Source organism: Pseudorasbora parva, chromosome 15, assembly GCF_024679245.1.
Source record: "Pseudorasbora parva isolate DD20220531a chromosome 15, ASM2467924v1, whole genome shotgun sequence".
NCBI classification, from domain to species: Eukaryota; Metazoa; Chordata; class Actinopteri; order Cypriniformes; family Gobionidae; genus Pseudorasbora; species Pseudorasbora parva.
Genome location: NC_090186.1, coordinates 13887425 through 13912411, shown reverse-complemented (window position 1 = coordinate 13912411; position 24987 = coordinate 13887425). Strand labels below are relative to the sequence as shown.

The following is a 24987-nucleotide window of genomic DNA, read 5'->3' as shown; positions in this document are numbered from 1 at the left end:
ACCCAATTCCAGCAGTATTCAGATTTGTTTGCTTCCAAAATATTTTCCAAATAAATAAACAGGTTGTTCAGGACAGGAGACTCAGAATTCCAATTGTCATACATCACAATGTAGCCCTGAATCCCCTCTTTCCAACAAGCCCAAACACATTAATATAGGCCAAAGTGAAAGCCAATTATAATCATTACCATATACCCAATTTCAGCAGTATTCAGATTTGTTTGCTTCAAAAAATATTTGCCAAATAAATAAACAGGTTGTTCAGGAAAGGAGACTCAGAATTCCAATTGTTATACATCACATTGTAGCCCTGAATCCCCTCTTTCCAACAAGCCCAATCACATAAATATAAGCCAAAGTTACAGCTAATAATAATCATTGCAATAGACCCTATTCCTGTAGTATTCTGATATTTTGCTCAAAAAATATTTTCCAAATAAATAAACAGCTTGTTCAGGACAGGAGACTCAGAATTCCAATTGTCATACATCACAATGTAGCCCTGAATCCCCTCTTTCCAACAAGCCCAAGCACATTAATGTAGGCCAAAGTTACAGCAAATTAAAATCATTTCCATATACCCAATTCCAGCAGTATTCAGATTTGTTTGCTTCAAAAATATTTTCCAAATAAATAAACAGGTTGTTCAGGACAGGAGACTCAGAATTCCAATTGTCATACATCACAATGTAGCCCTGAATCCCCTCTTTCCAACAAGCCCAAACACATTAATATAGGCCAAAGTGAAAGCTAATTATAATCATTACCATATACCCAATTTCAGCAGTAATCAAATTTTTCTTGCTTCCAAAATTGTTGTCCAAATAAATATACTGGTTGTTCAGGACAGGAGACAGTACAGGACAGTCGTTATACATCGAAATGTAGCTCTGAATCCCCTCTTTCCAACAAGCCCAAACACATTAATATAGCCCAATATTACAGCTAATAATAATCATTAACATATACCCAATTCAGCTGTCCAAGAAGGTGTCCACATATTAACCTGTCTGTACAGACTAGTCAAAACGTAAATTTTAAGTTGGTTCATGCGTTAATGTACAGAGGAGATTCAGGCCTTTCCATAGTTATCAATATCAACACTGTAGGACAAACAATTCAAGCCGAAGCTGGCTTGCTTATGTATCTATTTTGCATAAATATGAAAATGGCATAATTCACACTTTGATATTTTCGTGATATTCTTTCATCGTATGAACCGGCTCGGAAAACCGAGAAGAACGGTGCCTGAACGAACTTTCTAACACGAAAGGAAACCGAGAAATTGGCAAAAAACGATTGGGGTATATATGCGCTGCATATGTGATGCGTTCAACCCTAAAAACGAAAAAAATTCATAAAAAATTGAAACAATGTCCTGCGAACAAAGCGAAGGCATCCTGTTGACCGTCGAGGCTGGGGGCACCACGCCCAGTGGTCGTTTAGCCCATCCAATGCCGTAAAGGGCCAAAATATTAGCCATATTCAGCGGTGAGCCATGATTGGACGGGTTGGACGGCTGTGGACGTTGACGGCAGACGTTGGACCATTGCGCCCTGCATTCGCCCGGCCCTTAGTCACGACTTAACGTTGGATTCAACGCCCTCGTGCGTGCGGTTTCCGGTGTAGCATTTTTAAATATGCCTCATATATGTCGCATGTCCAGGGTTGACTCGGAAAAAATTAATTCATATAAAAAAATATTGCTCATCTGAATCGTTATGAAAAATCATGCGCCAATCTGCAAAAATCAACTTTGGTCGAAATAGTCGAGTAGACCTGTTGAGGATCAGCTAGGGAGGGGGCTTTGAGCTCTGTTTCTAATCAGCTCCCTTGCTTTTTTTTCTCCTTCACGCTCTCCTCCATCCCCCTCTTTCTGTCTTTATGTATGCTTTGGAGCTACATGTTGAGTGATGTCACAGTTCTGTCAGGGTTCCCCATAATTTGCTTTGACAGAAGTCAACCACACCCCCTCAGACAGTCACTAAAGTAAAACTCATTATTTCCTTGCTTCTCGTCTTTTTATCCCCCAACATCTCTTTTTCCCTGCCTATTTTACTTCATGTATGTACACTCATTGCCCTCTGAAACGTCTTTCACATCTCTCTACGCTGATTGTACATTTCCCATACATTTGCCCATATCTTCAAGCGTCTGTTTTCTGATTGGTCAGGTAGATGGAGAGAGTTCAGGCCAGGCGGAGAGCTTCTCCATGGACCCTCAGCTAGAGCGTCAGGTCGAGACCATCCGCAACCTGGTGGACTCGTACATGAGCATCGTCTACAAAAGCATTCGAGACCTGATGCCCAAGACTATCATGCACCTCGTCATCAACAATGTTTGTACTCTTTGCATCTAACACTGACATGACATCCCATACAGAAGGCAAACAATGAAATCAGATCAAATACATTTGCTTTGAAATGTCTACCCACGTACTTTTATGTAAGATGAAGAGGGTAACAGTTTATTTTACAGTCTCTGTTACATATGTTACATATACTTGCCATAGTAATAACAGTAAATTATGCATACATGCAACTAACCCTCAACCAAACCTTAATCCTATACTAAACCTATAAGTACATGTAGTTAATCAATATTACTCAGTATTTACCAATTACACTTTAACAATGACACCTTAAAATAAGGTTTAACCATGAAGAGATAAGAATTTATTAATAAATGTATATTTTACAGTTTTTACTTTTGTAATGTTTAGCATGTCTATTTCGTTTAATTATCACATTATTTTTTTATATTATACTACACTACACTATTCTACACTATGAAAAGTAAAAAAAAAAAAATGTCTAAATATTGTATGATATGTATGTATACTTTTAAAAATTACTTTACATTTAGATATTTCAAAACTATTTTGCACTTACAGCAATAGTATTCGAAATGTATTCTAGGTTAGTCAGAAAATTAAAAAAAAATTTATATTGGGATATTGAACATTTGATTCCACGTGACGGCAGTTCAGTGTTAATTATTTTACCATCTTTTTGGTCCCATTAATTTGTGTTTCAAAAAACTTTTAAGAAAAATCCATAATATTTTGTTTCACTGTGGACTTTATATTGACTTAAAACCTGTTAACACCAAAGACAATAACTAAAACAATATAACGTTTTTAATAATCATTTTAATACTATGAATAGCAGCTTCACACCACTACTTTAACAATAACAGCATGGGAATAATAAACACTTTCAGAGTGATTACGGATGATAAAAAACATTTACTGCCAATCAGGATCCATCGGACTTTACACTTGCCATGTTCACACTTGCCATGTTTGATTAAAACAAACTCTAGTGCGAAACTCTAGTGAGAGTGTGATTTGAATAAGTGTGAACACTGCCATCTGAACCCTGGTGTGCACCACAAGCGGATGAGATTACAGAAAAGTTGGGTCTCAAAATATTATCACACATAGGCTGCACACGTACTTTAGCACATTTAGCCCAGCACACAGCATAAAATGCCAACGTGAATTCTAAGTGGACAGGAACTAAAAAAAATGTTTTTTAGTCCAGACCAAACGAACCAAGCAAACCGAACTACAAGTGTGAACACACCCTAAAGAGATTAAACATTTAAGGTGGCAGACAACAAATAAACTGCCACTAATTAACAGTTATTACACAACCAAAGACCACCGAGATTTTACACCCTGCAGCACTTCTTGCATTCCTTGCTTTGATAATGTTATCATCCCTTGGTATGTAAGCCAATATAGTTCTTGTTTTCATGAATGTTTAACGGTGTAAACGGGTTCAAAAGAATCCTGTTCAACTTTTCGTTTTATATATTTCCGTATTCTTCATCTGTAGGTAGAGGAGTTTATCCACTCTGAGTTGCTGGCTCAGTTGTATTCCTCTGGAGATCAGTTCTCTCTGATGGATGAGTCTCCTGAACAGGCTCTGCGCAGAGAGGAGGTGCTGCGTACCCACGCCACCTTGAAGGAGGCTCTAAACATTATCACTGACATCTCCACCTCTACCTTCTCCACACCGTTGCCACCCCCCGTGGATAACTCCTGGCTGCACAGTGGCTCGCTACACCGAAGGTACCTCACCTCTTCACATCCTGTTCAAAGTGTCTCCATCATCACTCCACCTCATCATCCAGCGGAGCTATTCTTTACTTGACCCCTAGAATTGAAACCAGCACATGGTTGGACGATTGGCACTAACACAGAGTGAATCACCAGGATTCCAGGAAATATCATAGAATTGTGTTTTTCAGGCCTAGAAAACTAATTAAGATTAATTAACAAATAAATGTCAGGGAAAGTTAATTTTTTTTAACCACAGTGTTGTCTAATATGCAAGATTAACATTCTTTTGGGTTGGTTCTTTCAAATGAATTGTTGAAACAGTTCACAAATCTGAAACATTAATTAGAGAATAAAAAAATATTCTTTAAAATTCTTATCCAGTAAACACAAATGACTGCAAAGGTAATGGAAATATGTTACAATGGTGGAAAAAATTATTAGAACACCTGACAGATCTGAAAATATTGACCTTTTTTGTCTCCAAAACTTGATTTCTGTTCATGAAACATGCAGATGGTTACTCTGACCATCAAATATCAGATAAAGTGAGTCGTACTGTTTTTATCCACTTTTAACTTTAACATTTGGTATGTCCATCTTTTGCAGCAATTACAGCAGTACATCTCTCTGGCATAGTGTCAATAGATTTCCTCTGAGAACCCGTGCCTTCTGCAACTGAAGCCTTTGAATGTACAATAGATCCGTCCAGTTTATTTTTCAACTCGCCCCAAATGTGCTCGATAGGGTTGAGATCCGGACTCTGAGGAGGCCAGTCCATCATTTTCATTGTTCCAGCAGATTCCTTCTGTCGCACGTAGTTTCTGCAATAGTTAAAGGTCCCGTTCTTTGCGATTCTATCTTTCAAACTTTAGTTAGTGTGTAATGTTGCTGTTAGAGCATAAATAATACCTGTAAAATTATAAAGCTCAAAGTTCAATGCCAAGCGAGATATTTTATTTAACATAAGTGCCCTACCAAAGCCTACAGCGAATGGCCGGTTTGGACTACAGCAGGAAGTGCAAGGATGTAATGACGTCACTAGAACAGTTGGGTGACTAACCCTCCGCCCACAAGAACACACAAAATAGGGGGCGTGGTTCTCCCACGTGGAGAAGAGCGCGCATTCAGCACTTGCATCTCCCCGTTATGGTAAGAGGCGGGACCTTTCCGGGCAAAGTGCGCTAAGCTGCTGTCCAATCACAACACGGGAAGCGCTGGCCCAATCAGAACTTGTTACGTATTTCTGAAGGAGGGACTTCATAGAACAAGGAAATCATCAGGCCGTTTTTAGGACAGAGGAAACAGCGCTGTACAGATAAGTAAATTGTGTGAAAAATACTGTGTTTTTTTTACACGCGAAACATAAACTCATGTTATATTGCACACTGTAAACATAATCAAAGCTTCAAAAACACGCGAAGAACGGGACCTTTAAGAGAATGCTTCGAGTCATTGTCCTCTTTAAAAAGAAATCCAGGCCCAATAAAACCCCTTTCACACTGGGATTCCGGCAAATACACGGATAATGCGATCCGGCATTTGTTCCCGGGCCGCTAGATTTGGTCCATTCACATTGCCAGCGAAATACCGTAATATGTGCACTTTTCACACATAACCCGTAACGGTCCCGGGTCGAGTTGACACATGACATCCTGATGTGACGTATAATGGCGAGCAATCTCAGCTTCAGCGCGGATAGTAAGGAGCTCCGTGGTCTCGACTTGTGTCCAGTTTGCCCACATTTCTGCTTGTTTAATTTTAGTTTCTTTTGTATACAAACACTCTCTGCGTTTAAAACACCGACAAGCTCTTCTGGCACTGCAGAAAAAACAAGCTCTAGGAGTCGCACGATAACTACGTACACGTTGCGGCATTAGTTTTGGCTTTTGTTAACACAGCGCTCGTCCCGGGTCGAATACCGCAATATTACTAGGTCCCCGACCCGGGTCGAATTCGGTAATCAATTCCGGGACGTGGTTGCTTTCACACAGAAGGCGACCCGGCAATGTTCCGGGAATATTGCGGGTCCGACGTGCAGTGTGAAAGGGGCTTAAGACAACTCCAGATGCCAAGTGTTCTAGTAGTTTTGGGCACCAATATACTCTACCAAAACTGTTAATCCTTTGTTCACCTCTTTTTTTAGGACTCCTCTAGGTTATAGTATGCCTAAGAAGCACCCTGCTCCGGCTGCTCCTTCTCTAATAGTTCCAGACCCACCTGTCTCCAATAGCACAGACACCACCAACACAAGCAGCCGCAGCAAACGAGTTCCTCCTGGTGTTCCCAGGTAAAAATTCACCTATCAGATCTGGACCTGGAATCATAAGCTTCAGACCAAGTCTTGGTACATTTCAACTAACTCAATTTCTGTATGCTAAACCATAACATGATTCATCAACTAATGTTTATATATTTCATGAAAGGGGATTTCATGTGTGTTCTCTCCATCAACAACACAGCTGAATAAACCTTTGATTAATAAAGTACCCAGTGGTTAGGGTGGAATCAGGTGCGTCAGCACTGAAATAGGCAGAATACTTGAAATGAACTCAGTGACCTGTAACTTCACAGCATTTTAAACAGCTTTTCAACAGTTTTCCAAGCTTGAAAGCTCTAGTGGTTGCATTTTTTATTTTATTTTACAGTACATGCATAGTGTACTTACACTGTACTCACCTAAGAAAGTACTGGATAATATAAGGTATCTACATGAGTTAAGGTTAGGTTTAGGTGTAATAGCCTATTATTACCCAGTTATTGTAATAACTGTAATAAGCACATAATATGTACATAGGGAAATTACAGTTTCCGGTTCCCCAGGTTCCATTTTCTGTGAATCTATGTTGTACTTTTATAGGTGCTTATGAACCAAGGAGGTCTATAAAGATGCGGTCACATTAATTTCAGCAATGTTCTGCAAAAAAGGTCAAGTGTCAATAGCAAATAAATGTATGAAGCACTGCTCACATGAAAGTTATTTTAAAACCAACCAGCTTTCTGTTGGTCAACGCAACAAATTTGTGTCCAACTTAATCATCAGAAAAATATGCATGTGGAACTTTTCCAGATCAGACAGATTTCTATGAAAATTAATGGATTTCGTTAAGCAATGTTAAATGCAACCACGCCTTAATCCCGGGAGAAAGTTATCCATTAGCATTCCTATCCATCTCAACATTCAATCTGTCTTTGAAAAATGTCTACACTTTAAACTAAAGTTGTGGGTATCCACAAACGTCTATTGTTTTTACCCTCTCCAGTAGTTTGTTGCTCCATCTCATCTGTTTTTTTTTCCGACTGTGAAACCTTTTGAACAAACTAATAGAGTGGTTCAGGTATGACATCACTCTGTAAGCCAAAAAGTGGAAGCGAGTTAGCATTTTAGCACTTCCGGTACCATCGTTCCGAGGTCAGTAGGTTTTTTGAATGGGATATTGCTTAAAATGGCTGAAATAAGGTTTGTGGGGAACATAAGCTAAAGACACTTTCATGTTTAATTCTACAACATAAAATACATCAGTATTACCAGTACAATATCTTAAAGCTGTTACATGTCTCGAAAAAGGCAGTTGTTAAAAATGGCTAAATGGGACTACAGAGGCTTTCGGGGAGATTAAATGTCATCACACAGAAAAGGTAAACTCAGTCCGCTTTTACGACCTTATTATGCTTATAATTATGCTCTGATAAACTAGTCTAACTCAAATATTCTGGGAAATAGTTTTTAAGCAAAAACTGAAGAGTTGTTGCTTAATGATGGTGACGTTGAAATCGAGCGATTGTGGTGTAGTTTGTTTATAGCCCAACTTTAGCTTTTTACTTCTGCTGACTGCATTTAGGCTTTAAAATTCATAAAGCTTGTGGTCATATGTGAAAATCTTGATGGACAAAATGTGCAAGTATCATAAACTTGATCACAGAGCTTGTTTTTTTGCAATAATCCAAAAGCCTGTGGGAAAGTCCTATTGGGTTTTTGACGAGGGAACCAGTGTGATGCTAACTGCTGGTTGGCCCTACAAAGTGACGTCATACCTGCTCTATTACCGTACACATAAAAAACGATGTATACTTTGGGCTTAACAGATGCTCTATGCATTTTATACTACAAAACATTATTTTGTTTGTTTGCACAAGCCTGTCTGCTCAGAAACTGGCTATGCTTGTTGACTTTTCTGGCAAAACTTTATTTCTATGAATTAAAACTACATTAAATGCTGTCAACATTTACAATTCTAAATTATAATTAAATTCAATATAAATATATAAGATCAATATAAAATAGCTTCCACCATGATTATTTTATTCACATACCCCCAATTCAAAAAGTCTGAAAATGTTCAGTTGCAACAAACCCCTTAAGTTAAGAAAACAGTTAAGTTATAATTATAGGATATTATTACTAAAGGGTTTTCTGAACCGAAGGGTTTTGCTGCAACCAGCTACAGAGTTTCCTACTGGTAATTATGGCATTGTGGTGACACTCATGCATTTGTCTCATGAATACGATAACACTGCCATGACTAAATGGCAGCATATGATTGTTAGAAAACTATTTAAGATCCTCTAATTCTGCTATCCTTCCCAAATGTTGGGATTTATGCTCATACTGAACACAACTAATAGGACCCTGTGTGTCCCAATTGCGAGGCTTGTTCTTGGATCCGTCTTTAGGATTAGTCTCAAAGCAGTACGCTGAGAGACCAGAACTCTTTGTGATATATTCGCATTCCTACCTTCATATGCATGATAGATGAGACCACGTGCTCATTGGTCCCAAAACTACAGTACTAGATCACAGACACTGCTGTCTCCACACAACATGAACATATGGTTTTGAGTGTGAAGGAAAAAAAGAAGAACTTCAACTTCAACAGATGCCATTGCTCAATCACACAGGCAAACACATTTACATCTGAAGGAACATTTTCGAGGAACACAGCAGTGAAAGTATTTAGGTAAAACACAAACTGTCAAAAAAATGTCAAGGTCATATATCCACCAACCAAGAAAGATATAGTGTTTAAAATAATTATACTTTATAGGAGTGTTTGAGTGTTTACTGCCTTTAATTTATAATTATTTGTTGCACAAAAAATCATGGTGTCTGGATGATTTCAATTGTATTACACTTTATTTAATAATTTGATTTATAACCAATTAAAAATTAAATGTATATTAATATAATTTATATAAAATTTTATGTATTAACATTTTATATGAAAATGAAAATAATTTTAATGAATATATTAAAATATATTGTTAAAATTGAATATTCTTATATTACAAATGAGAATTAGTTATAAGCTGAAAACCCCCTTTCGCCTTCAGAACTGCCTTAATTCTACGTGGCATTGATTCAACAAGGTGCTGAAAGCATTCTTTAGAAATGTTGGCCCATATTGATAGGATAGCATCTTGCAGTTGATGGGATGCACATCCAGGGCACGAAGCTTCCGTTCCACCACATCCCAGAGATGCTCTATTGGGTTAAGATCTGGTGACTGTGGGAGCCATTTTAGTACAGTGAACTCAGTGTCATGTTCAAGGAACCAATTTGAAATGATTCGAGCTTTGTGACATGGTACATTATTCTGCTGGAAGTAGCCATCAGAGGATGGGTACATGATGGTCATAAAGGGATGGACATGGTCAGAAAAAATGCTCAGGTAGGCCGTGGCATTTAAACGATGCCCAATTGGCTCTAAGGGGCCTAAAGTGTGCCAAGAAAACATCCCCCACACCATTACACCACCACCACCAGCCTGCACAGTGGTCACAAGACATGATGGATCCATGCTCTCATTCTGTTTACGCCAAATTCTTACTCTACCATCTGAATGTCTCAACAGAAATCGAGACTCATCAGACCAGGCCACAATTTTCCAGTCTTAAACTGTCCAATTTTGGTGAGCTTGTGCAAATTGTAGCCTTTTTTTCCTATTTGTAGTGGAGATGAGTGTAAAGTGTAGCTCCGCCTCAAGGTTGTGCGTGTTGTGGCTTCACAGATGCTTTGCAGCAAACCTAGGTTGTAACGAGTGGTTATTTCAGTCAAAGTTGCTCTTCTATCAGCTTGAATCAGTCGGCCCATTCTTCTCTGACCTCTAGCATCAACAAGGCATTTTTGCTCACAAGACTGCCACTTCTTACACCATTCTTTGTAAACCCTAGAAATGGTTGTGTGTGAAAATCCCAGTAACTGAGCAGATTGTGAAATATTCAGACTGGCCCATCTGGCACCAACAAGCATGCCACGCTCAAAATTGCTTAAATCACCTTTCCTTACCATTCTGACATTCAGTTTGGAGTTCAGGAGATTGTCTTGACCAGGACCACACCTCTAAATGCATTGATGCAACTGCCATGTGATTGGTTGATTAGATAATGGCAGAACAGGTGTTTCTAATAATCCTTTAAGTGAGTGTATATTATACTATTATATTATATAAACAGTCCTGGTCAGAATTATTGCCACCCTTGGTCAATGTGAACATAGAAGCCTGTAAAAATAAATCTAATCCTTTTGATCTTCAATTCTCCAGCTGTGATCCTTGGAGAGTCTTTGGTCATTCAAACTATTTTCCTCGCTGTGATTTAAAACAATAGAGACACATGTCCTCTTCCAGGCAGATCTGTAACATCTTTAGCTTATTGGAACTTCTTAATTATTGCCCTGATGGTGGAAATGGGGATTTTCAATGCTTTAGCTATTTTCTTACAGCCACTTTCTATTTTTGTGAAGCTCAACGGTCTTTTGCTGCGCATCAGAACTATATTTTTTGGTTATACTCATTATGATGAATTATTATGGGAATTTGGCTTTGTGTTTCCCTTATACTTATACTCCTGTGGAACAGGAAGTCATGGCTGAACAATTTCATGCTTCTAGTCACCCTGGTGTGCTAAAAAAATGTATATATGAATGGAAATACTATGAGATATTTAACTCATAAAAAAATCTAGGGGTGCCACAATAATTGTGGTCAACATGTTTTGGAGAAAAACATTTATTTCAGAATGTGATTTTCCCTTAACTTTCAATTGTTTAACTTCAATGAAAGATTATAATTATTATAATTATTATTTTTATTTTTTTAAACTTTTTTAAATAAAAAATCAAAAGGATAAACATTGCAGATAAATTTTTTACAGCCATCTTTGATCATATTTACCAAGGGTGCCAATAATTTGGACCATGTTTTTCATATTATTAGAATTTCAGTTGAATAATATTTTAATAATTATTCTATTTATAGTAGCGAGAACTAGATGTCATCGTGCAAAACAAAAAACATTACATTCATATGAAATTGAATGACATCCTATTCTTAATCTGTAGGTTTTAATATGGAGTTGGCCCACCCTTTGCAGCTATAACAGATTCTAATTCATCCCAAAGGCGTTCTATTAGGTTGAGGTCAGGACTCTGTGCAGGCCAGTAATGTTCCTCCACATAAAACTTGATCATCCATTTCTGGACCTTGCTTTGTGCACTGGTGTGAAGTCATGTTGGAAAGTCAAAGTTGGGAGCATGAAATTGTCCAAAATGTCTTGGCATGCTAAAGCATTAAGAGTTCCTTTCACTGGAACTAAGGGGCCAAGCCCAACCCCTAAAAAACAACAACCCCACACCATAATCCCCCTGCCACCAAACTTTACACCTGGCTAAATGCAGTCAGGCAAGTACCATTCCCCTGGCAACCACCAAACCCAGACAGAGATATTCATCACTCCAGGGAACAGTTTTGAGGTCTGTAGCTATTGACTCTACAGAAAGTTTGCGACTTCTGCAAACCTCAGCATGCGCTGACCCCGCTCTTAGATTTTACGTGTCCTACCACTTTGTGGCCGAGTTACTGCTGTTCCCAATTGCTCCTACTTTGTTATAATACAACTAACAGTTGACGTGGAATTTTTGGAAGTGAGGAAATTTCATGAAAGACTTATTGCACAGGTGACAACCTATCACTTTACTATGCTTCTTTTTCTAAATCTTATTCTAAGATTTCATATTATAATAAAATTGTAATGTTTTGATACGTTGTTTGTCCTTTATAGTACTTTATATATATATATATATATATATATATATATATATATATATATATATATATAACTTTACTTTATATATAATAAGAAAAATCACAATTCATAAAAATCTTAATAATGTTAAAAATAAATTTAATTTCCTATTTACGTTACTTTCTTTGGATTTAAACATGGAACATGATCTGGACATTTCTTAGCGAGATTCACACGTTACTTGAGATGGGTGGAGGGCTCGCTGAAAATGTGTTTTTCATATTTGATTCCCCATTTTCAGCGCAGACAGGCTCTGTTCTATTCCACTGTCCTCACTTCTTCTAGCTCTCGTCTCATTTTGATGTCACAGTCTAATCACCAGAAGGCTTCTCATATTTCATACAGTTCTGTGATTATTGTCTTGGATATCTCTGGTATGTTTTGTATTTCATATGAACAAGAATAAACCAAACCAAAAGCATGACCTCATTAAAGGAGCGCTGGATGAGGGTCATGGTCAACTTCCTGTTTAATCTGTCATATCACAATGCAGTATTCACAAACAGATTTATTTTTTCTTCCTTTCTCACCATTCCATTGGTGTTCGTTTCTTTTAGCACTCTCTTCGGTTTCTCCCTTGTGATCTCTCTCTCTCTCTCTCTCTCTCTCTCTCTCTCTCTCTCTCTCTCTTTCTCTCTCTCTCATTCTTTACCTTCACTTTTTGGCCCATATTCTCTTTCTTTTCTGCCTCATTTCCTTTGTGTTCAGAAACGGGTCTGTTTGGACCTCCACCCTTTTTCTCCTGCTTTTTTTCTCTCTCTCTATTTCTCCCCCCGTCGCCCCTTTCTCTAGTTCTCCCACTCACTTTTTCACATTTCCTCTCACCATCACTCATCCCAACTCTCCAACTTTCCCTCTCTTTCCTTCCACCCCCATTCCCCTTTTCTTTTTTTCTCCTTCACTTTTTGCAGAACTCATTTGAACCTTCAGTTGAAGTATTCAGCGTGACCCCGACCAGAATCCGCCTCGTGGACAGTGACAGAACCTGGTGACCTATGCAGCCTTTCTAGGCACTATAATGGCAGCTCGCTCGGTTCTGAGATGCCGCCAGCATCTAATCAAGCAACGTTCCTCTCTCACACCTCATCCACTCCTTCAATTACACGCCAACAGTCTTTAGTGCATTCTTGTACTTTTAACTTTTGCATTTCTTTCTGTCTTCCAGTAAACCCCTGGCATTTCCAGGCTGCAAGATCTCGCATGTTTCTTCAAGCGTTGTTTTGCTTTTCTTTCCATAGTCTCCATCCTTTCTTTTTCTTTCTGTGAAACCGCAGTCCTGTGCTCGCCGCAGCACAGGAAAAATAAAAGCCACTCTCTTCTCTTTCCCATCCCAGAGAGCTGCTCCCTCTGCCAGCTCCATTAGAGAGTGAGATTCCTGAGTCTCCACAGGGATCTTTCCAGGACCAGCTCTGCAGGAATGCTGGACTCATATTCCCCCTACACATACTAGCACTCACACACACTCAAGACGCACCGACACCGTAGCCTGCGTTTGTAACATGGTCAGCTCACGATAATTAGGTCTTTTGGGCCTAATTAAAGGTGATGTGTCACTTTTTCAATGTTACAATACTTCTATTGCAACATAAGATGTAGAGAGAATTTTTCACTTGATTTTCCTGAAAAGTCCAACACTGTGGCACTCTGTTTATTTGAGCATCCTGACCAGCACAGCACAGCTTAACCAGAATCTGTTTGTCCAACCAATGGTATTATATTTGCAATTCTGCTTTGTGATGCTAAAGATCACAAATGTCAGCTTTAAGAATGGCAAAAAAAAATTACTAGACGTTTAGAAAATTCATTATAAAAGCACATCTTAAAGAAAAACTAAAGATAAAACTAAAAACTAAATAAACTAAACATTCGCTAAAGGGTTTGTATGATGCTATTTTAAAAGCACATTATTTAGTTTATTGACTATAATTGCTTGCTTTAATGCAAAATAAATACTTTTTCATATACTGTACTTTGCAGCTGCTCTATTCCCAATCTGCCTGAAATACGCTGATTTCTACACTGTAAAAAATACAAACGGAAAATGTACTGCAGTGTAAAAAAAGTTCAAATAGGGCACGATGTACCGTATAAATTTGAAGGAATTTTCCGTATTGGCTTTTTACTGGTGTTTTACATGTATTTTGAATTACACTTTGCATTAGTTTGTGTTTTAAGGGTTAAAAGAAATTTCCGTAAAATTACTGAATAATGTACTGGCAGAAAATTACCAGTACATTTTCCGTTTTTATTTTTTACAGTGTGGTAATTTTCTGCCAGTACATTTTCCAGTAATTTTATGGAATTTCCATTAACCCTTAAAACACAAACAATGCAATTTGTAATTCAAAATACAGGTAAAACACACATGTAAAAAAACAATTGGAAATGCAATTCCTTCACCATAATCGTGAGCTTCAGCTTCCAAGGGATCAAGGAATAGAGTGGTGCAGGTATGACGGGAGTTAGCATCACTCTGGTTCCCTCGATAAAAACCCAATTCATTTTCCCATAGACTTTTTGATTATTGCAAAAGACATGCTCAGTGATCAACAAAAGTTTATGATACTTGCACATTTTGTCCATCAAGATAACTATCACAGATGAACACTTAACATTTAAGAATTTGGAAGCCTAAATGCAGTCAGCAGAAGTAAAAAGCTAAGGGTATGCTAAAAACAAACTACACCACAGTCGCTTGATTTCAACGTCAACATCACTAAGCTTCCAACAATTCTTTCAATTTTTTCCTAAAAACATTTTCCCGGAATATTTGAGTTAGACTCATTTATATGAGCACAATAAGGTCGTAAAAACGTAGTTTACCTCTTCGTTGTGATTACGTTTAATCTCCCCGACAGCCTTTGTAGTTATTAAGCCATTTGTTAGCATGTGCCATTTTCCAAACATGTTACTAATGTAATACTAATATATTTAGTATTTTAATGTGTGGAAGAAATTCATTTTTTGTGTTATAGTAGTCCTCATTTGGAGGTCCTCAGCTGCATTATAGCAGGCCTCGGTTGTGTACCAGAAAATTAAGGTCTGTCGCTCATCAAAAACATCAAAGCGTGAGAAACAAGAGAGGTTACATTTGTTGCATGGGAAAACTGGGGAAGCGCTGGGAAACTGTCATGAAAGTGTTACATAAGAGCTCTTTAAAAAAAATCAGAAAGCCTGCGATTTTCCACAAATAAATGTGATACGTGACAAAGTTTGCGTATAATTGTGGCGAAACTTTAAGGTGGAGCTAAAAAGAAAAGATACATAGAGAAGGACGCTAATTGGATGAAGGATGATAAGATTATAAGATATTAAGTTTTACCATGAAAGAATCAGATGAACAGCTGCATCTCACTTTGTTGTCCTAACAATAAACTCTGAGAGATTTTCTTTGAAGATATAAAGACATTTGAAACTTAGAATTTGCCACAATATTCACAGAGTAAAACGTGAAAATTCCAGCCATTTAAACAAAATCCCACTTTAAAAACCCATAGACTTTGGGACGATGTAACTAGAAGTGCTAAAATGCTAACTCGCTTCTGTGTTTTGGCCTACAAAATAATGCATGCAATACCTGCACCACTCTATACAGTTGATAATGTCGTTGGTTTTACCGAATTATTTTGAGGCTGAGTTGGATTCTAAAAACAGGATGATCAAACAGATCGATCGACATAGGTCCCAAATCAGCTCAAGATGTCAGCGCTATATTCGGACATTGGTGGCTTTTCTACAATAAAAGATAGTAAAGAGACGTCGTCCATCTTTTCTTTTTATAGTCTATGGTTGTACTGTTCAGGAACAGCTTTATAAATAAATCTTAACCTCTCATTCATCCAATTTCAGAAGGCCAAAAAAAGCAGTTTTGCTTTTGCATACAAACAGTGCCTGACATGACGACAACACTGCAGTGAAGCCTCGTCCTCTCTCTCTGCATATGCCTTTGGGTGGGGATTTATGCTAATGTTCCACATGTAGACATTTGAGGAAGTAATATCTGGACTTAAATTGAAGATCTGGATCAGTGTTCTCTGTCATTGAAGTAATCTTTTTTTTTGTGGTAAACTATGAGCTTTGTAAAAAAGTTTAAATAAAATCTTGAGAATAACGCATTCAATCAGTGTTCATTGCATAGCATACTGATAGAGGACATTACTATAATTTTGTCATAATTAGCTAAAGTTGATAGTATTTCTTTGTTACTGAAAGAAAGTCTGAAATATAGCTTGACTAAGTGATCCAACTCTGCCATGTCCTCTATCAGTATGCTATGCAATGAACACTGATCGAATGCGTTATTCTCAAGATTTTATTTCGACTTTTTTTCTCGAAACACAACGACTTTATTCTCAATATTTAATAAGTTTATTCTCAAGATTTTATTTTAACTTTTTTTTCTCGAAATATAACGAGATTTTTCTCAAAACACAACGATTTTATTCTCGATATTTAATTAGTTTATTCTCAAGATTTTATTTCGACTTTTTTCTCGAAATATAACAAGTTTTTTCTCGAAACAGAACGACTTTATTCTCGATATTTAATGAGTTTATTCTCAAGATTGTATCTCGACTTTTATCTCGAAATTTAACGAGTTTAATCTTGCATTATAATGACTCGAGATGCTTTTTTTTTTTTTTTTTTTTGCTTGGCCCTAATCCTCTTCCGTAACAGATACATTAAACACTAAAGGAAAAGAAAACATCTGACCCCTTTAGTTTGGTGTCACAACTAAACATTGAACACTTTTACAACATTTACTACTTTAGGTTCATGTTAATTCGTAAATATACTGTATTATATTGTTAAAAATAAAAAAATGTTACAATGTTTGTTAAAAATGTTTTGTATACCATTCAAACATTTTGAGTTTGATATGATATATGACGTGTTTTTGAAAGAAGACTCTTATGCGTGCCATAGTTGCATTTATTTGATAAAAAATACAGTAAAACAACAATGTTGTGAAATATTATTACAAATGTGAAATTTATTTATCAATGTTGAAAAGAGTTGTGCTGCTTAAAGAGTTAGTTCACTACATGTATTTTGTTTTAAAAAAAAATTGTTTTAATTACTGTCATTAATTACTTACCCTCGTTCGACACCCGTAAGACCTCCGTTCATCTTCAGAACACAAATGAAGATATTTTTGTTGAAATCCGATGGCTCAGAAAGGCCTTCATTGACACCAATGCCATTTCCTTTCTCAAGACCCATAAAAGGCGCTAAAGACGTCGTTACTAAGTCCATCTCACTACAGTGGCCCTACAATCATTTTATGAAGCAACAATAATAGTTTTTGTGCGTGAAATAAATAAATAAGGACTTATATAGTGATGGGGCTATTTCAAAACAAAGCTTCGAACGGTTATAAATCAGTGTATTGATTCATGATTCAAAAACATGAATCAATACGCTGATTTATAACAGTTTGAAACTTTGTTTTGAAATCGGCCCTTCACTATATAAGTTATTTCGTTTTGTTTTGGGGGTTTTTTGTGCACAAAAACTATTCTCATCACTTCATAAAATGATTGTAGAGCCACTGTAGTGAGATGGACTTTGTAACGACGTCTTTAGTGCCTTTTTTATGGGTCCTGAGAGAGGAATGTGAAGGCCTTTCTGGGGTGTCGAATGACATGAGGGTGAGTAATTAATGACAGAATTTTCATTTTTAGGTGAACTAACCCTTTAATAATTTTGGGGAAACCGTGATATATTTTTTTCTGATGAGCAGAAAGTTAAAAACAATAGCTTTTATTTAAAATAGAAATCTTTTGTAACATTCTAAATGTCTTACACTAACCTTACCCCAGATTAATAGTATGCTGTAAAAGTAGTGTGCATGGTTTGTTCATGACAACTAGTAATTAGTTAGTTAACCTTAACGTGTTACAAAAAGAAAAAGAGAAACAAAGCGAGAGTAATTGCTTTTAAGATTAAAAGAGAAAAAAACCTTGATATTTTATTCACAATTATGACTGTCTAAAGAATCTTTAGTTTTTTTTCCTTCAGATTTTTGTGAGTCACAGCTAATCAGCAGTGTTTGGTATTCATTGTAGCCCATCTAAAGAAAAATCGTTTTTTGTGCTCTTTCCAGTTCTAATGATGTGATCTGACCATTTGTGTGTTAATTTTGCTTTCATTTCCCCAAAACAAAACACACTCGCAGGCAATTGTAAACATATGCAGCCATCTGAAGCAGAGCAGTTTATGGGAGATTGTTGTTATTTCCATTAGTTGAATTGGCAGCGCTGTGAGCAGTGACCTATGGGAGTCTGTTCTGACAGCTCGGGTTATGTCTAATGTGTTGCAGGAGACAGCCACCGGCGGTGCCCACTCAACAGCCGCACTGAGACCCAAATGCCCACCTGCATGCCAGAGAAAAAGTGCAAGAACAAGATCTGCTTAATTTTTCATTGAGAAGACAGCAAAGATTCACATCTTAGACACAGTGGAAAACAATTAAAACAGATTTCGGTTTTAAAAATGCATCTCCAGATGGTCATTTTGCTCACCGACTGAGCAGTGCGCTGTCATGCTGCAGAGGTTTGCTCCTTTTCTGTACATATGTTGATGTGAGTTTTGCTCAGTTCTTTAACAGGCTTAAATAAAAAGCATTTTTGGACTTTGTAAATACTGCATGCTTAAGAAGTCCAACACTTTTCCTGTAGATAGTGGACTTGACCAAAGCAAGCATCACTGCTATTATTGCTCATGACTAGGGTTAGTGAAGCAACCCCTGAGCCAATGTTTAAAACTTCAGTGTGTAATTTCTAACACCATGTGTTACAGACATGATTTGTATCTCAATTCATGCAGCTTGTAAAGGAACCACCCATAATAACATTGTGGTGCAGGTTTACAGCGCCACTCTAGTTTTCTTCAAAAATGTACACAAATAAACAGACAAACATTATTTTAGTGTTTTGTCAAACATTATAACTTAATTTACACAAATTGCAAGAACTTCCCGTATATTTTGGCCACTTTGTTGCAATGTCACACAGACTGTTCATATATAAACTCTCACTCTGTCAGCTATAAATAACACTTAAGAAAAGCCAACAAAGGTTTATTACTGGATATTCTTTCAAATTAACACTGGCAGAAATGTTTCGCAGACTGCTGCTGTGCTGTTCCAGACGAACAAAAAATGAACGCCTGGGACTGATAGAGGACTGACATCTTGTGGTCAACAGTTTGTCCACAGTTTTTACAATTGTAAATGGATTTGCTATCACCTCTATTCAAATAAATCAAAAGGGCTTGTAACAATAATGTTTAGCATGGTTTTAAAACATTTCCAATACAGCGTTACAGTTATAGTTTTAAAAACCATTTAAACATTTTATTTTATTAGCAATTTGGCAATATATACATTTATATAGATACTGTTTTTAAAAAAACTCTGTACTCCCATATATACTATTTGGGTGAATATCACAAACATGTTCACCAAAATCCCCGTTAAAGGTATAGTTTGAAATTTATGGAAAAAAAAATTTGTTTGCCAAAAATGAAAACTCTACCATGATTTACTTACCCTCAAGTCATCCTAGGTGAATATGACATTATTCTTTCAGACGAATATATATATATATATATATATATATATATATATATATATATATATATATATATATATATATATACATATACATATATATATATATATATATATATATATATATATATATATATATATATATATATATATATATGTATATATATGCATATGCCCTGGCTCTTCTAAGCATTATCATGGCAGTGAATGACCAAAATCATTGTCCCGCCACATTTGCGCTTTTTGTAAGTTGAATATGGAGGGTGGCCTGCCAGAAGCTAGATATTTTACTTTATAAATGTTATTATTATTATTATTATTTTTTTACAAAACCCATCGATTCACTTCAGAAGGCCTTTATTAACCCCCCTTTTTTTGGAGGGTGGATGGATGCCCTTTTTTGGCCTTCAAATTTTTGGCTCTCATTCACTCCCATTATAAATCTCAGAAGAGGACATGTTTTAATTTAAGCCCAATGTATTCATCTGAAATAAGAATCTAATATATACCTAGGATGGCTTACGGACGAGTGAATTACAGGATAATTTTCATTTTTAAGCAAACTATCCCTTAAAGAATTACCTGGCATAAATAAAATGCCAACGCAACTCATCAAATCTCATAAGCATATGCATAGAAATAAATAGAATAACTCCGCTCTAGCCTGCAAATCATGTTTTAATGCAACACTCAACACGTTCATTCAATCTATATTGGGCTCCAAAAACAATGGCAGATAAAAGTCACATGACTGAAATGTTGCATTAAAATACAATTTGAGAGCTACAACAGTGTTAGAGGAATTATCTATTTGCGTTAGACTCATGTTATATATATATATATATATATATATATATATATATATATATTCAATTTAAATGTGTGTTGAAGTGTTAAATGTGACCTGGACATGTTTGAACTATTAAATTAAACTCATTTAATAGTTAAGTTTTATATTGGCAAAATGAGAGGTAATTTCCCAATAACAGTTCTTATTCATCCCTGAGCTTAAAGGGGAAAAAAAAAAATCTGCATTATTTACTCACCCTCATGCCAAAACCTGTGTGACTTTTCAACTGTGGAACATAAAATATTATTTTGTGTTCAACAAGTCAACAAGTACAAGTTTGGAATGACATAAAAGAGAGTAAATTTTAGGGGAAAATATACCTTTAATCAAAGTGCAAAAGATTCTCCTAAGCATTTAAAACAGTCTTAAAATCCTGGAGGCAGTTTCAATTCAGGAAACGGGACAGGTCCTCCCTGATCTCTGCCTCGTCCCAAGGGCCGTGGATATTGTCCTTGTGCCTCTGCAGGTGGACTAGTAATAATGGACAGAGTAAAGTTACGGTTAACAGAGCCAGAGAGAGAAGAAGTGCCCCCTCAGGCCACAGGCTACCCAGACCCCCGACTCCAGCCAGACACACGAGCACCGCTGCCCATGGAAAGCTCCACTCCGCCTTCTCCCGTATGCGGTGCAGAAGGCAGGGCCAGAGAGCGAACACCAGGAGGGCACAGCTCAGCATGGTGAAGGTATGCAGGGCGCCAGGCAGCCGGGAGGCCAGGCACACTGACCCAAAAAGAGCCGCGTTGAGGGAAAGACTGCCCGGTGGACTGGGCTGAGCATACGGGAAGGACACCAAGTGAGCCAGGAGCATCATCGCTGACATGGCGTACACAGTATCTGTACTAACCGACTCGGTCAGAGTCTTTAAAACCGGTGAGAATCCAAAGGTAAATGCCAGGAAGATGGTCGCGCTCTGCAGGTCAGCCAGGCGCGTGCGCTCCCGAACACAAGCACCTCCCAGGATCTCGTAGAGGCCGTAGCCCAGTAGAGCACAGCTCAGACAGACCCACAACACAATGGATGGCACTAGGTATCCCTGCTCCATATAGGACCATAATGTGAGAAAGACAGCCACGCAGGAAACCTGCTGTGCAATAAGCCCCGTCTCGCGCACTACCGCCCAGTAACGGTACTGACGGACCCGGATGTTGCGCCGCAGCTCCTCCAGGAAACGCCGGTCCACATAATTGTCTGGGAAAGGCTGGCGTTCATACAGAACTTTACGCCATGGGACAGCTGCAGGAGCTCCCGGACCACTGTCTGCCCCCATCACCTGTCAAAACTGACAATACATAACCTGCCATTAACACACTGTACATCTTATTAGGGTAAAGGAAGTGGACTTAAAGCTGTTGTCTTATCAATATAAAACATATAACTTACTAGATATATATTGTATTCTAAAAAAAATCAGATAACAAACTGGCATTGCTAAACACATTGTTTTATTTAAATACATTTATTTAAGACTTTATAATATATTAAAGGTTTTTCAAAAATACTTAAATATGTGAAAGCAATTCATAACAATAAAGATTATAAAATATATTTTAAAGAAATATTTTTTTGTAAATAACGTAGAACTGTATTTATAAAGCTAAAAATTAATTATAGGCATTACTGTGAAATATTTGTATTTATATACACACACACAAAAATAACATTTTTGTTCGTCTCTATATTTTTTTAAGACTTAACCTAAATAAATACCCAGATATAAAAGTAAATGATAACCAATTAAATTAAGGTTAGACTTTTAGCATTTTTATGCATTCCCTTTATCTCAGCTTCTTTGAGGATTGAAATAATATTTTCAAATAATTTTTAAATGCCACAAAACCTATAGTAACGTTAACAAATCTCCATCTAAATAAATATAACTTACATACAATCCAAATATTATAACGCAACAGTTCGACCTTTTTTTCGTCTTTACTCTGCGAGACTGACAGCTTCTCACGTCAATCTCAATCTGAACAACAGGTTCGACTCACAGCCATGATACAACAGCTATCGCTAGTATGTCATTTATAGCAAACACATTCTAGATAAACCGCAAATATTTGTAATATCTTACAGAATCAGCAAGGTTTTCTCTCTTGACCATAGCTCTTGACCCACTCCTGTCATGCCATTTCAAACCCGGAAGTGACGAACCATAAAAACAAAAGATCGATTGTAGTGTTCACTAAAGAGCGCCACCTGTGGACCTTTCCTTACATCCTCCAACGAATGATCGGTCAGTATTCTCTTTCTCCTACAGTTTACAGAGCATTTATATTTATCACGAGTGGCTTATTTTATTTGGGGGTCCTTATTATCAAAACGTTTGAAACCCCTTGAAAAGTGGCTGTGGAAAAATTTGATGCATTTAGTCCAAAATATTAAATTTAACTCACAATATAGCCTATTACTCAAATTAAACATCAAAGGAAATGATATATTGTAAACATTCACATATATATATATATATATATATATATATATATATATCAAATCAGGCATAACATTATGACAGGTGAAGTGAATAACACAGAGTATCTCTTTGTCAAGGCACCTGTTAGTGGGTGGGATATATTAGGCAGCAAGTGAACATTTTGTCCCCAAAGTTTATGTGTTAGAAGCAGGAAAAATGGGCAAGAGTAAGGATTAGAGCGAGTTTGACAGGGACCAAATTGTGATGGCTAGACTACTTGGTCAGAGCGTCTCCAAAACTGCAGCTCTTGTGGGGTGTTCCGTCTGCAGTGGTCAGTATCTGTCAAAAGTGGTCCAAGGAAGGAACAGTGGTGAACTGGCAACGGTCATGGTTGACCAAGGCTCATTGATGCACATGGGGAGCGAAGGCTGGCCCGTGTGGTCCGGTCAAGCTACTGTAACTCAAATTGCTCAAGAAGTTAATGCTGGTGATAGAAAGGTGTCTGAATACACAGTGCATTGCAGTTTGTTGCGTATGGGGCTGCATAGCCGGAGACCAGTCAGGGTGCCCATGCTGACCCCTGTCCACCGCCGAAAGTGCCAACAGTGGGTACGTGAGCATCAGAACTGGACCATGGAGCAATGGAAGAAGGTGGCCTGGTCTGATGAATCACGTTTTCTTTTACATCACACGGATGCGTGTGCGTCGCTTACCTGGGGAACACATGGCACCAGGATGCACTATGGGAAGAAGACAAAGGCAGTGTGATGTTTTAGGCAATGTTCTGCTGGGAAACCTTGGGTCCTACCATCCATGTGGATGTTACTTTAACACGTACCACCTACCTAAGCATTGTTGCAGACCATGTACACCCTTTCATGGAAACTGTATTCCCTGGTGCCCTGCCACAAAGCAAAAATGGTTCAGGAATGGTATGAGGAGCAAAACAATGAGTTTAAGGTGTTGAGTTTAATTTTGACCAAATTACCCAGATCTCAATCCAATCGAGCATCTATGGGTTGTACTGAACAAACAAGTCCGATCCATGGAGATCCCACCTCGCAACTAACAGGAATTAAAGGATCTGATGCTAACATCTTGGTGTAAGATACCACAGCACAGCTTCAGGGAGTGGAGTCCAGTGGAGACTCAATGAGTATGGGCTGTTTTTGTGGGACCAACACAATAGGAAGGTGGTCATAATGTTATGTCTGGGGATGTGGGAGATAGAATGAAATCCACCTATGAAAAAATGACAACCATTTTTTTCGGATTATTTTATTTTAAAAAACTGTATAAAATTCCTTTAGTTAAAGGATATACATACAGTAGGCTACGAATATAGCTGCAAATTGACATCTTGTAGTTTTAAAATCAGCCAGCAGGTGGCAAAATGAGATGGGAATAAATTCAATGCGAATAGAAAAAGTACTCAAAAACTAGCACGTTTAAAAATATATTTAAATAAATCTAACATAAATCCACATAATTAAGTAAGACGTTCTATTCAACCAGAAAGTATAAATGTCGAACTGGTCTGTGGTAGGTAACTGAAAACCCCGGAAATAAAATTTAAAGCACAGGAAAGTTTAATTCGAACAAAAGAGAAGCAGTAAACTTCGTTTATTAGTGCCGTGAGAGCAATTTCCCAGAGGACCAGTGACTCAGTCTCAGCGGAAGATGTTTGATTTCGTAACAACACAAAAATAGCTCAAGCGTCAAGACAGAGAAACCGTGCAAGCATTCCTGCACTGAAACAACACAATGGCCATTCAATCCTTTGCAATTAAAAGCAAGCACCTTCACCAAGGAAGAGGACTCCAGTCTCTTATAAGTTACAACTTATAAGTTGTAATGGCATACTGACTAAAGCCCAGGCTGCTGTCAGAATATCCCATCGAGCAATGAGCGATAGAGCTGCTGTACAGCCTCTATTGATTTATAATATGGAGCCGAGGGTGGCATTCATTTATGACACTGAGTGACGAGAAACGTCAAATACA

General features: G+C 37.5%; 2 protein-coding genes across 3 annotated transcripts; one reads left to right on the top strand and one right to left on the bottom strand.

Moving 5' to 3' along the window:
• The first annotated feature begins 1795 nt into the window (after window positions 1-1795).
• LOC137041167 (dynamin-3-like) lies at window positions 1796-19732 on the top strand. Of its 2 annotated transcripts, none has more exons than XM_067417190.1 (4): window positions 1796-2338; window positions 3843-4078; window positions 6213-6356; window positions 12857-14140. In XM_067417190.1, the coding sequence occupies exons 1-4, from the start codon at window positions 2063-2065 to the stop codon at window positions 13068-13070; spliced, it is 870 nt and encodes a 289-aa protein (XP_067273291.1). In that variant the 5' UTR covers window positions 1796-2062; the 3' UTR covers window positions 13071-14140. The 2 variants fall into 2 exon arrangements, with proteins under 2 accessions (XP_067273291.1, XP_067273292.1); XM_067417191.1 differs by lacking the exon at window positions 12857-14140 and adding an exon at window positions 18471-19732 and having other exon boundaries at window positions 1802-2338.
• Window positions 19733-20589: 857 nt separating this feature from the next.
• Window positions 20590-22706, bottom strand: pigc (phosphatidylinositol glycan anchor biosynthesis, class C). The gene is made up of 2 exons (XM_067418524.1): window positions 22646-22706; window positions 20590-21850 (listed from the first exon to the last, which is right to left on the bottom strand). The coding sequence occupies exon 2, from the start codon at window positions 21836-21838 to the stop codon at window positions 20957-20959; it is 882 nt and encodes a 293-aa protein (XP_067274625.1). The 5' UTR covers window positions 21839-21850; window positions 22646-22706; the 3' UTR covers window positions 20590-20956.
• Window positions 22707-24987: the final 2281 nt, after the last annotated feature.

Bases quoted from the DNA above. Each gene is read 5' to 3' on its own strand.
- LOC137041167 (XM_067417190.1), top strand. From the start codon at position 2,063: ATGTATGTACACTCATTGCCCTCTGAAACGTCTTTCACATCTCTCTAC. The intron at 4,079-6,212 runs GTACCTCACCTC...CTCTTTTTTTAG, and splicing joins AGTGGCTCGCTACACCGAAG to GACTCCTCTAGGTTATAGTA. The intron at 6,357-12,856 runs GTAAAAATTCAC...CTTTGTGTTCAG, and splicing joins GTTCCTCCTGGTGTTCCCAG to AAACGGGTCTGTTTGGACCT.
- pigc (XM_067418524.1), bottom strand. From the start codon at position 21,838: ATGGGGGCAGACAGTGGTCCGGGAGCTCCTGCAGCTGTCCCATGGCGT.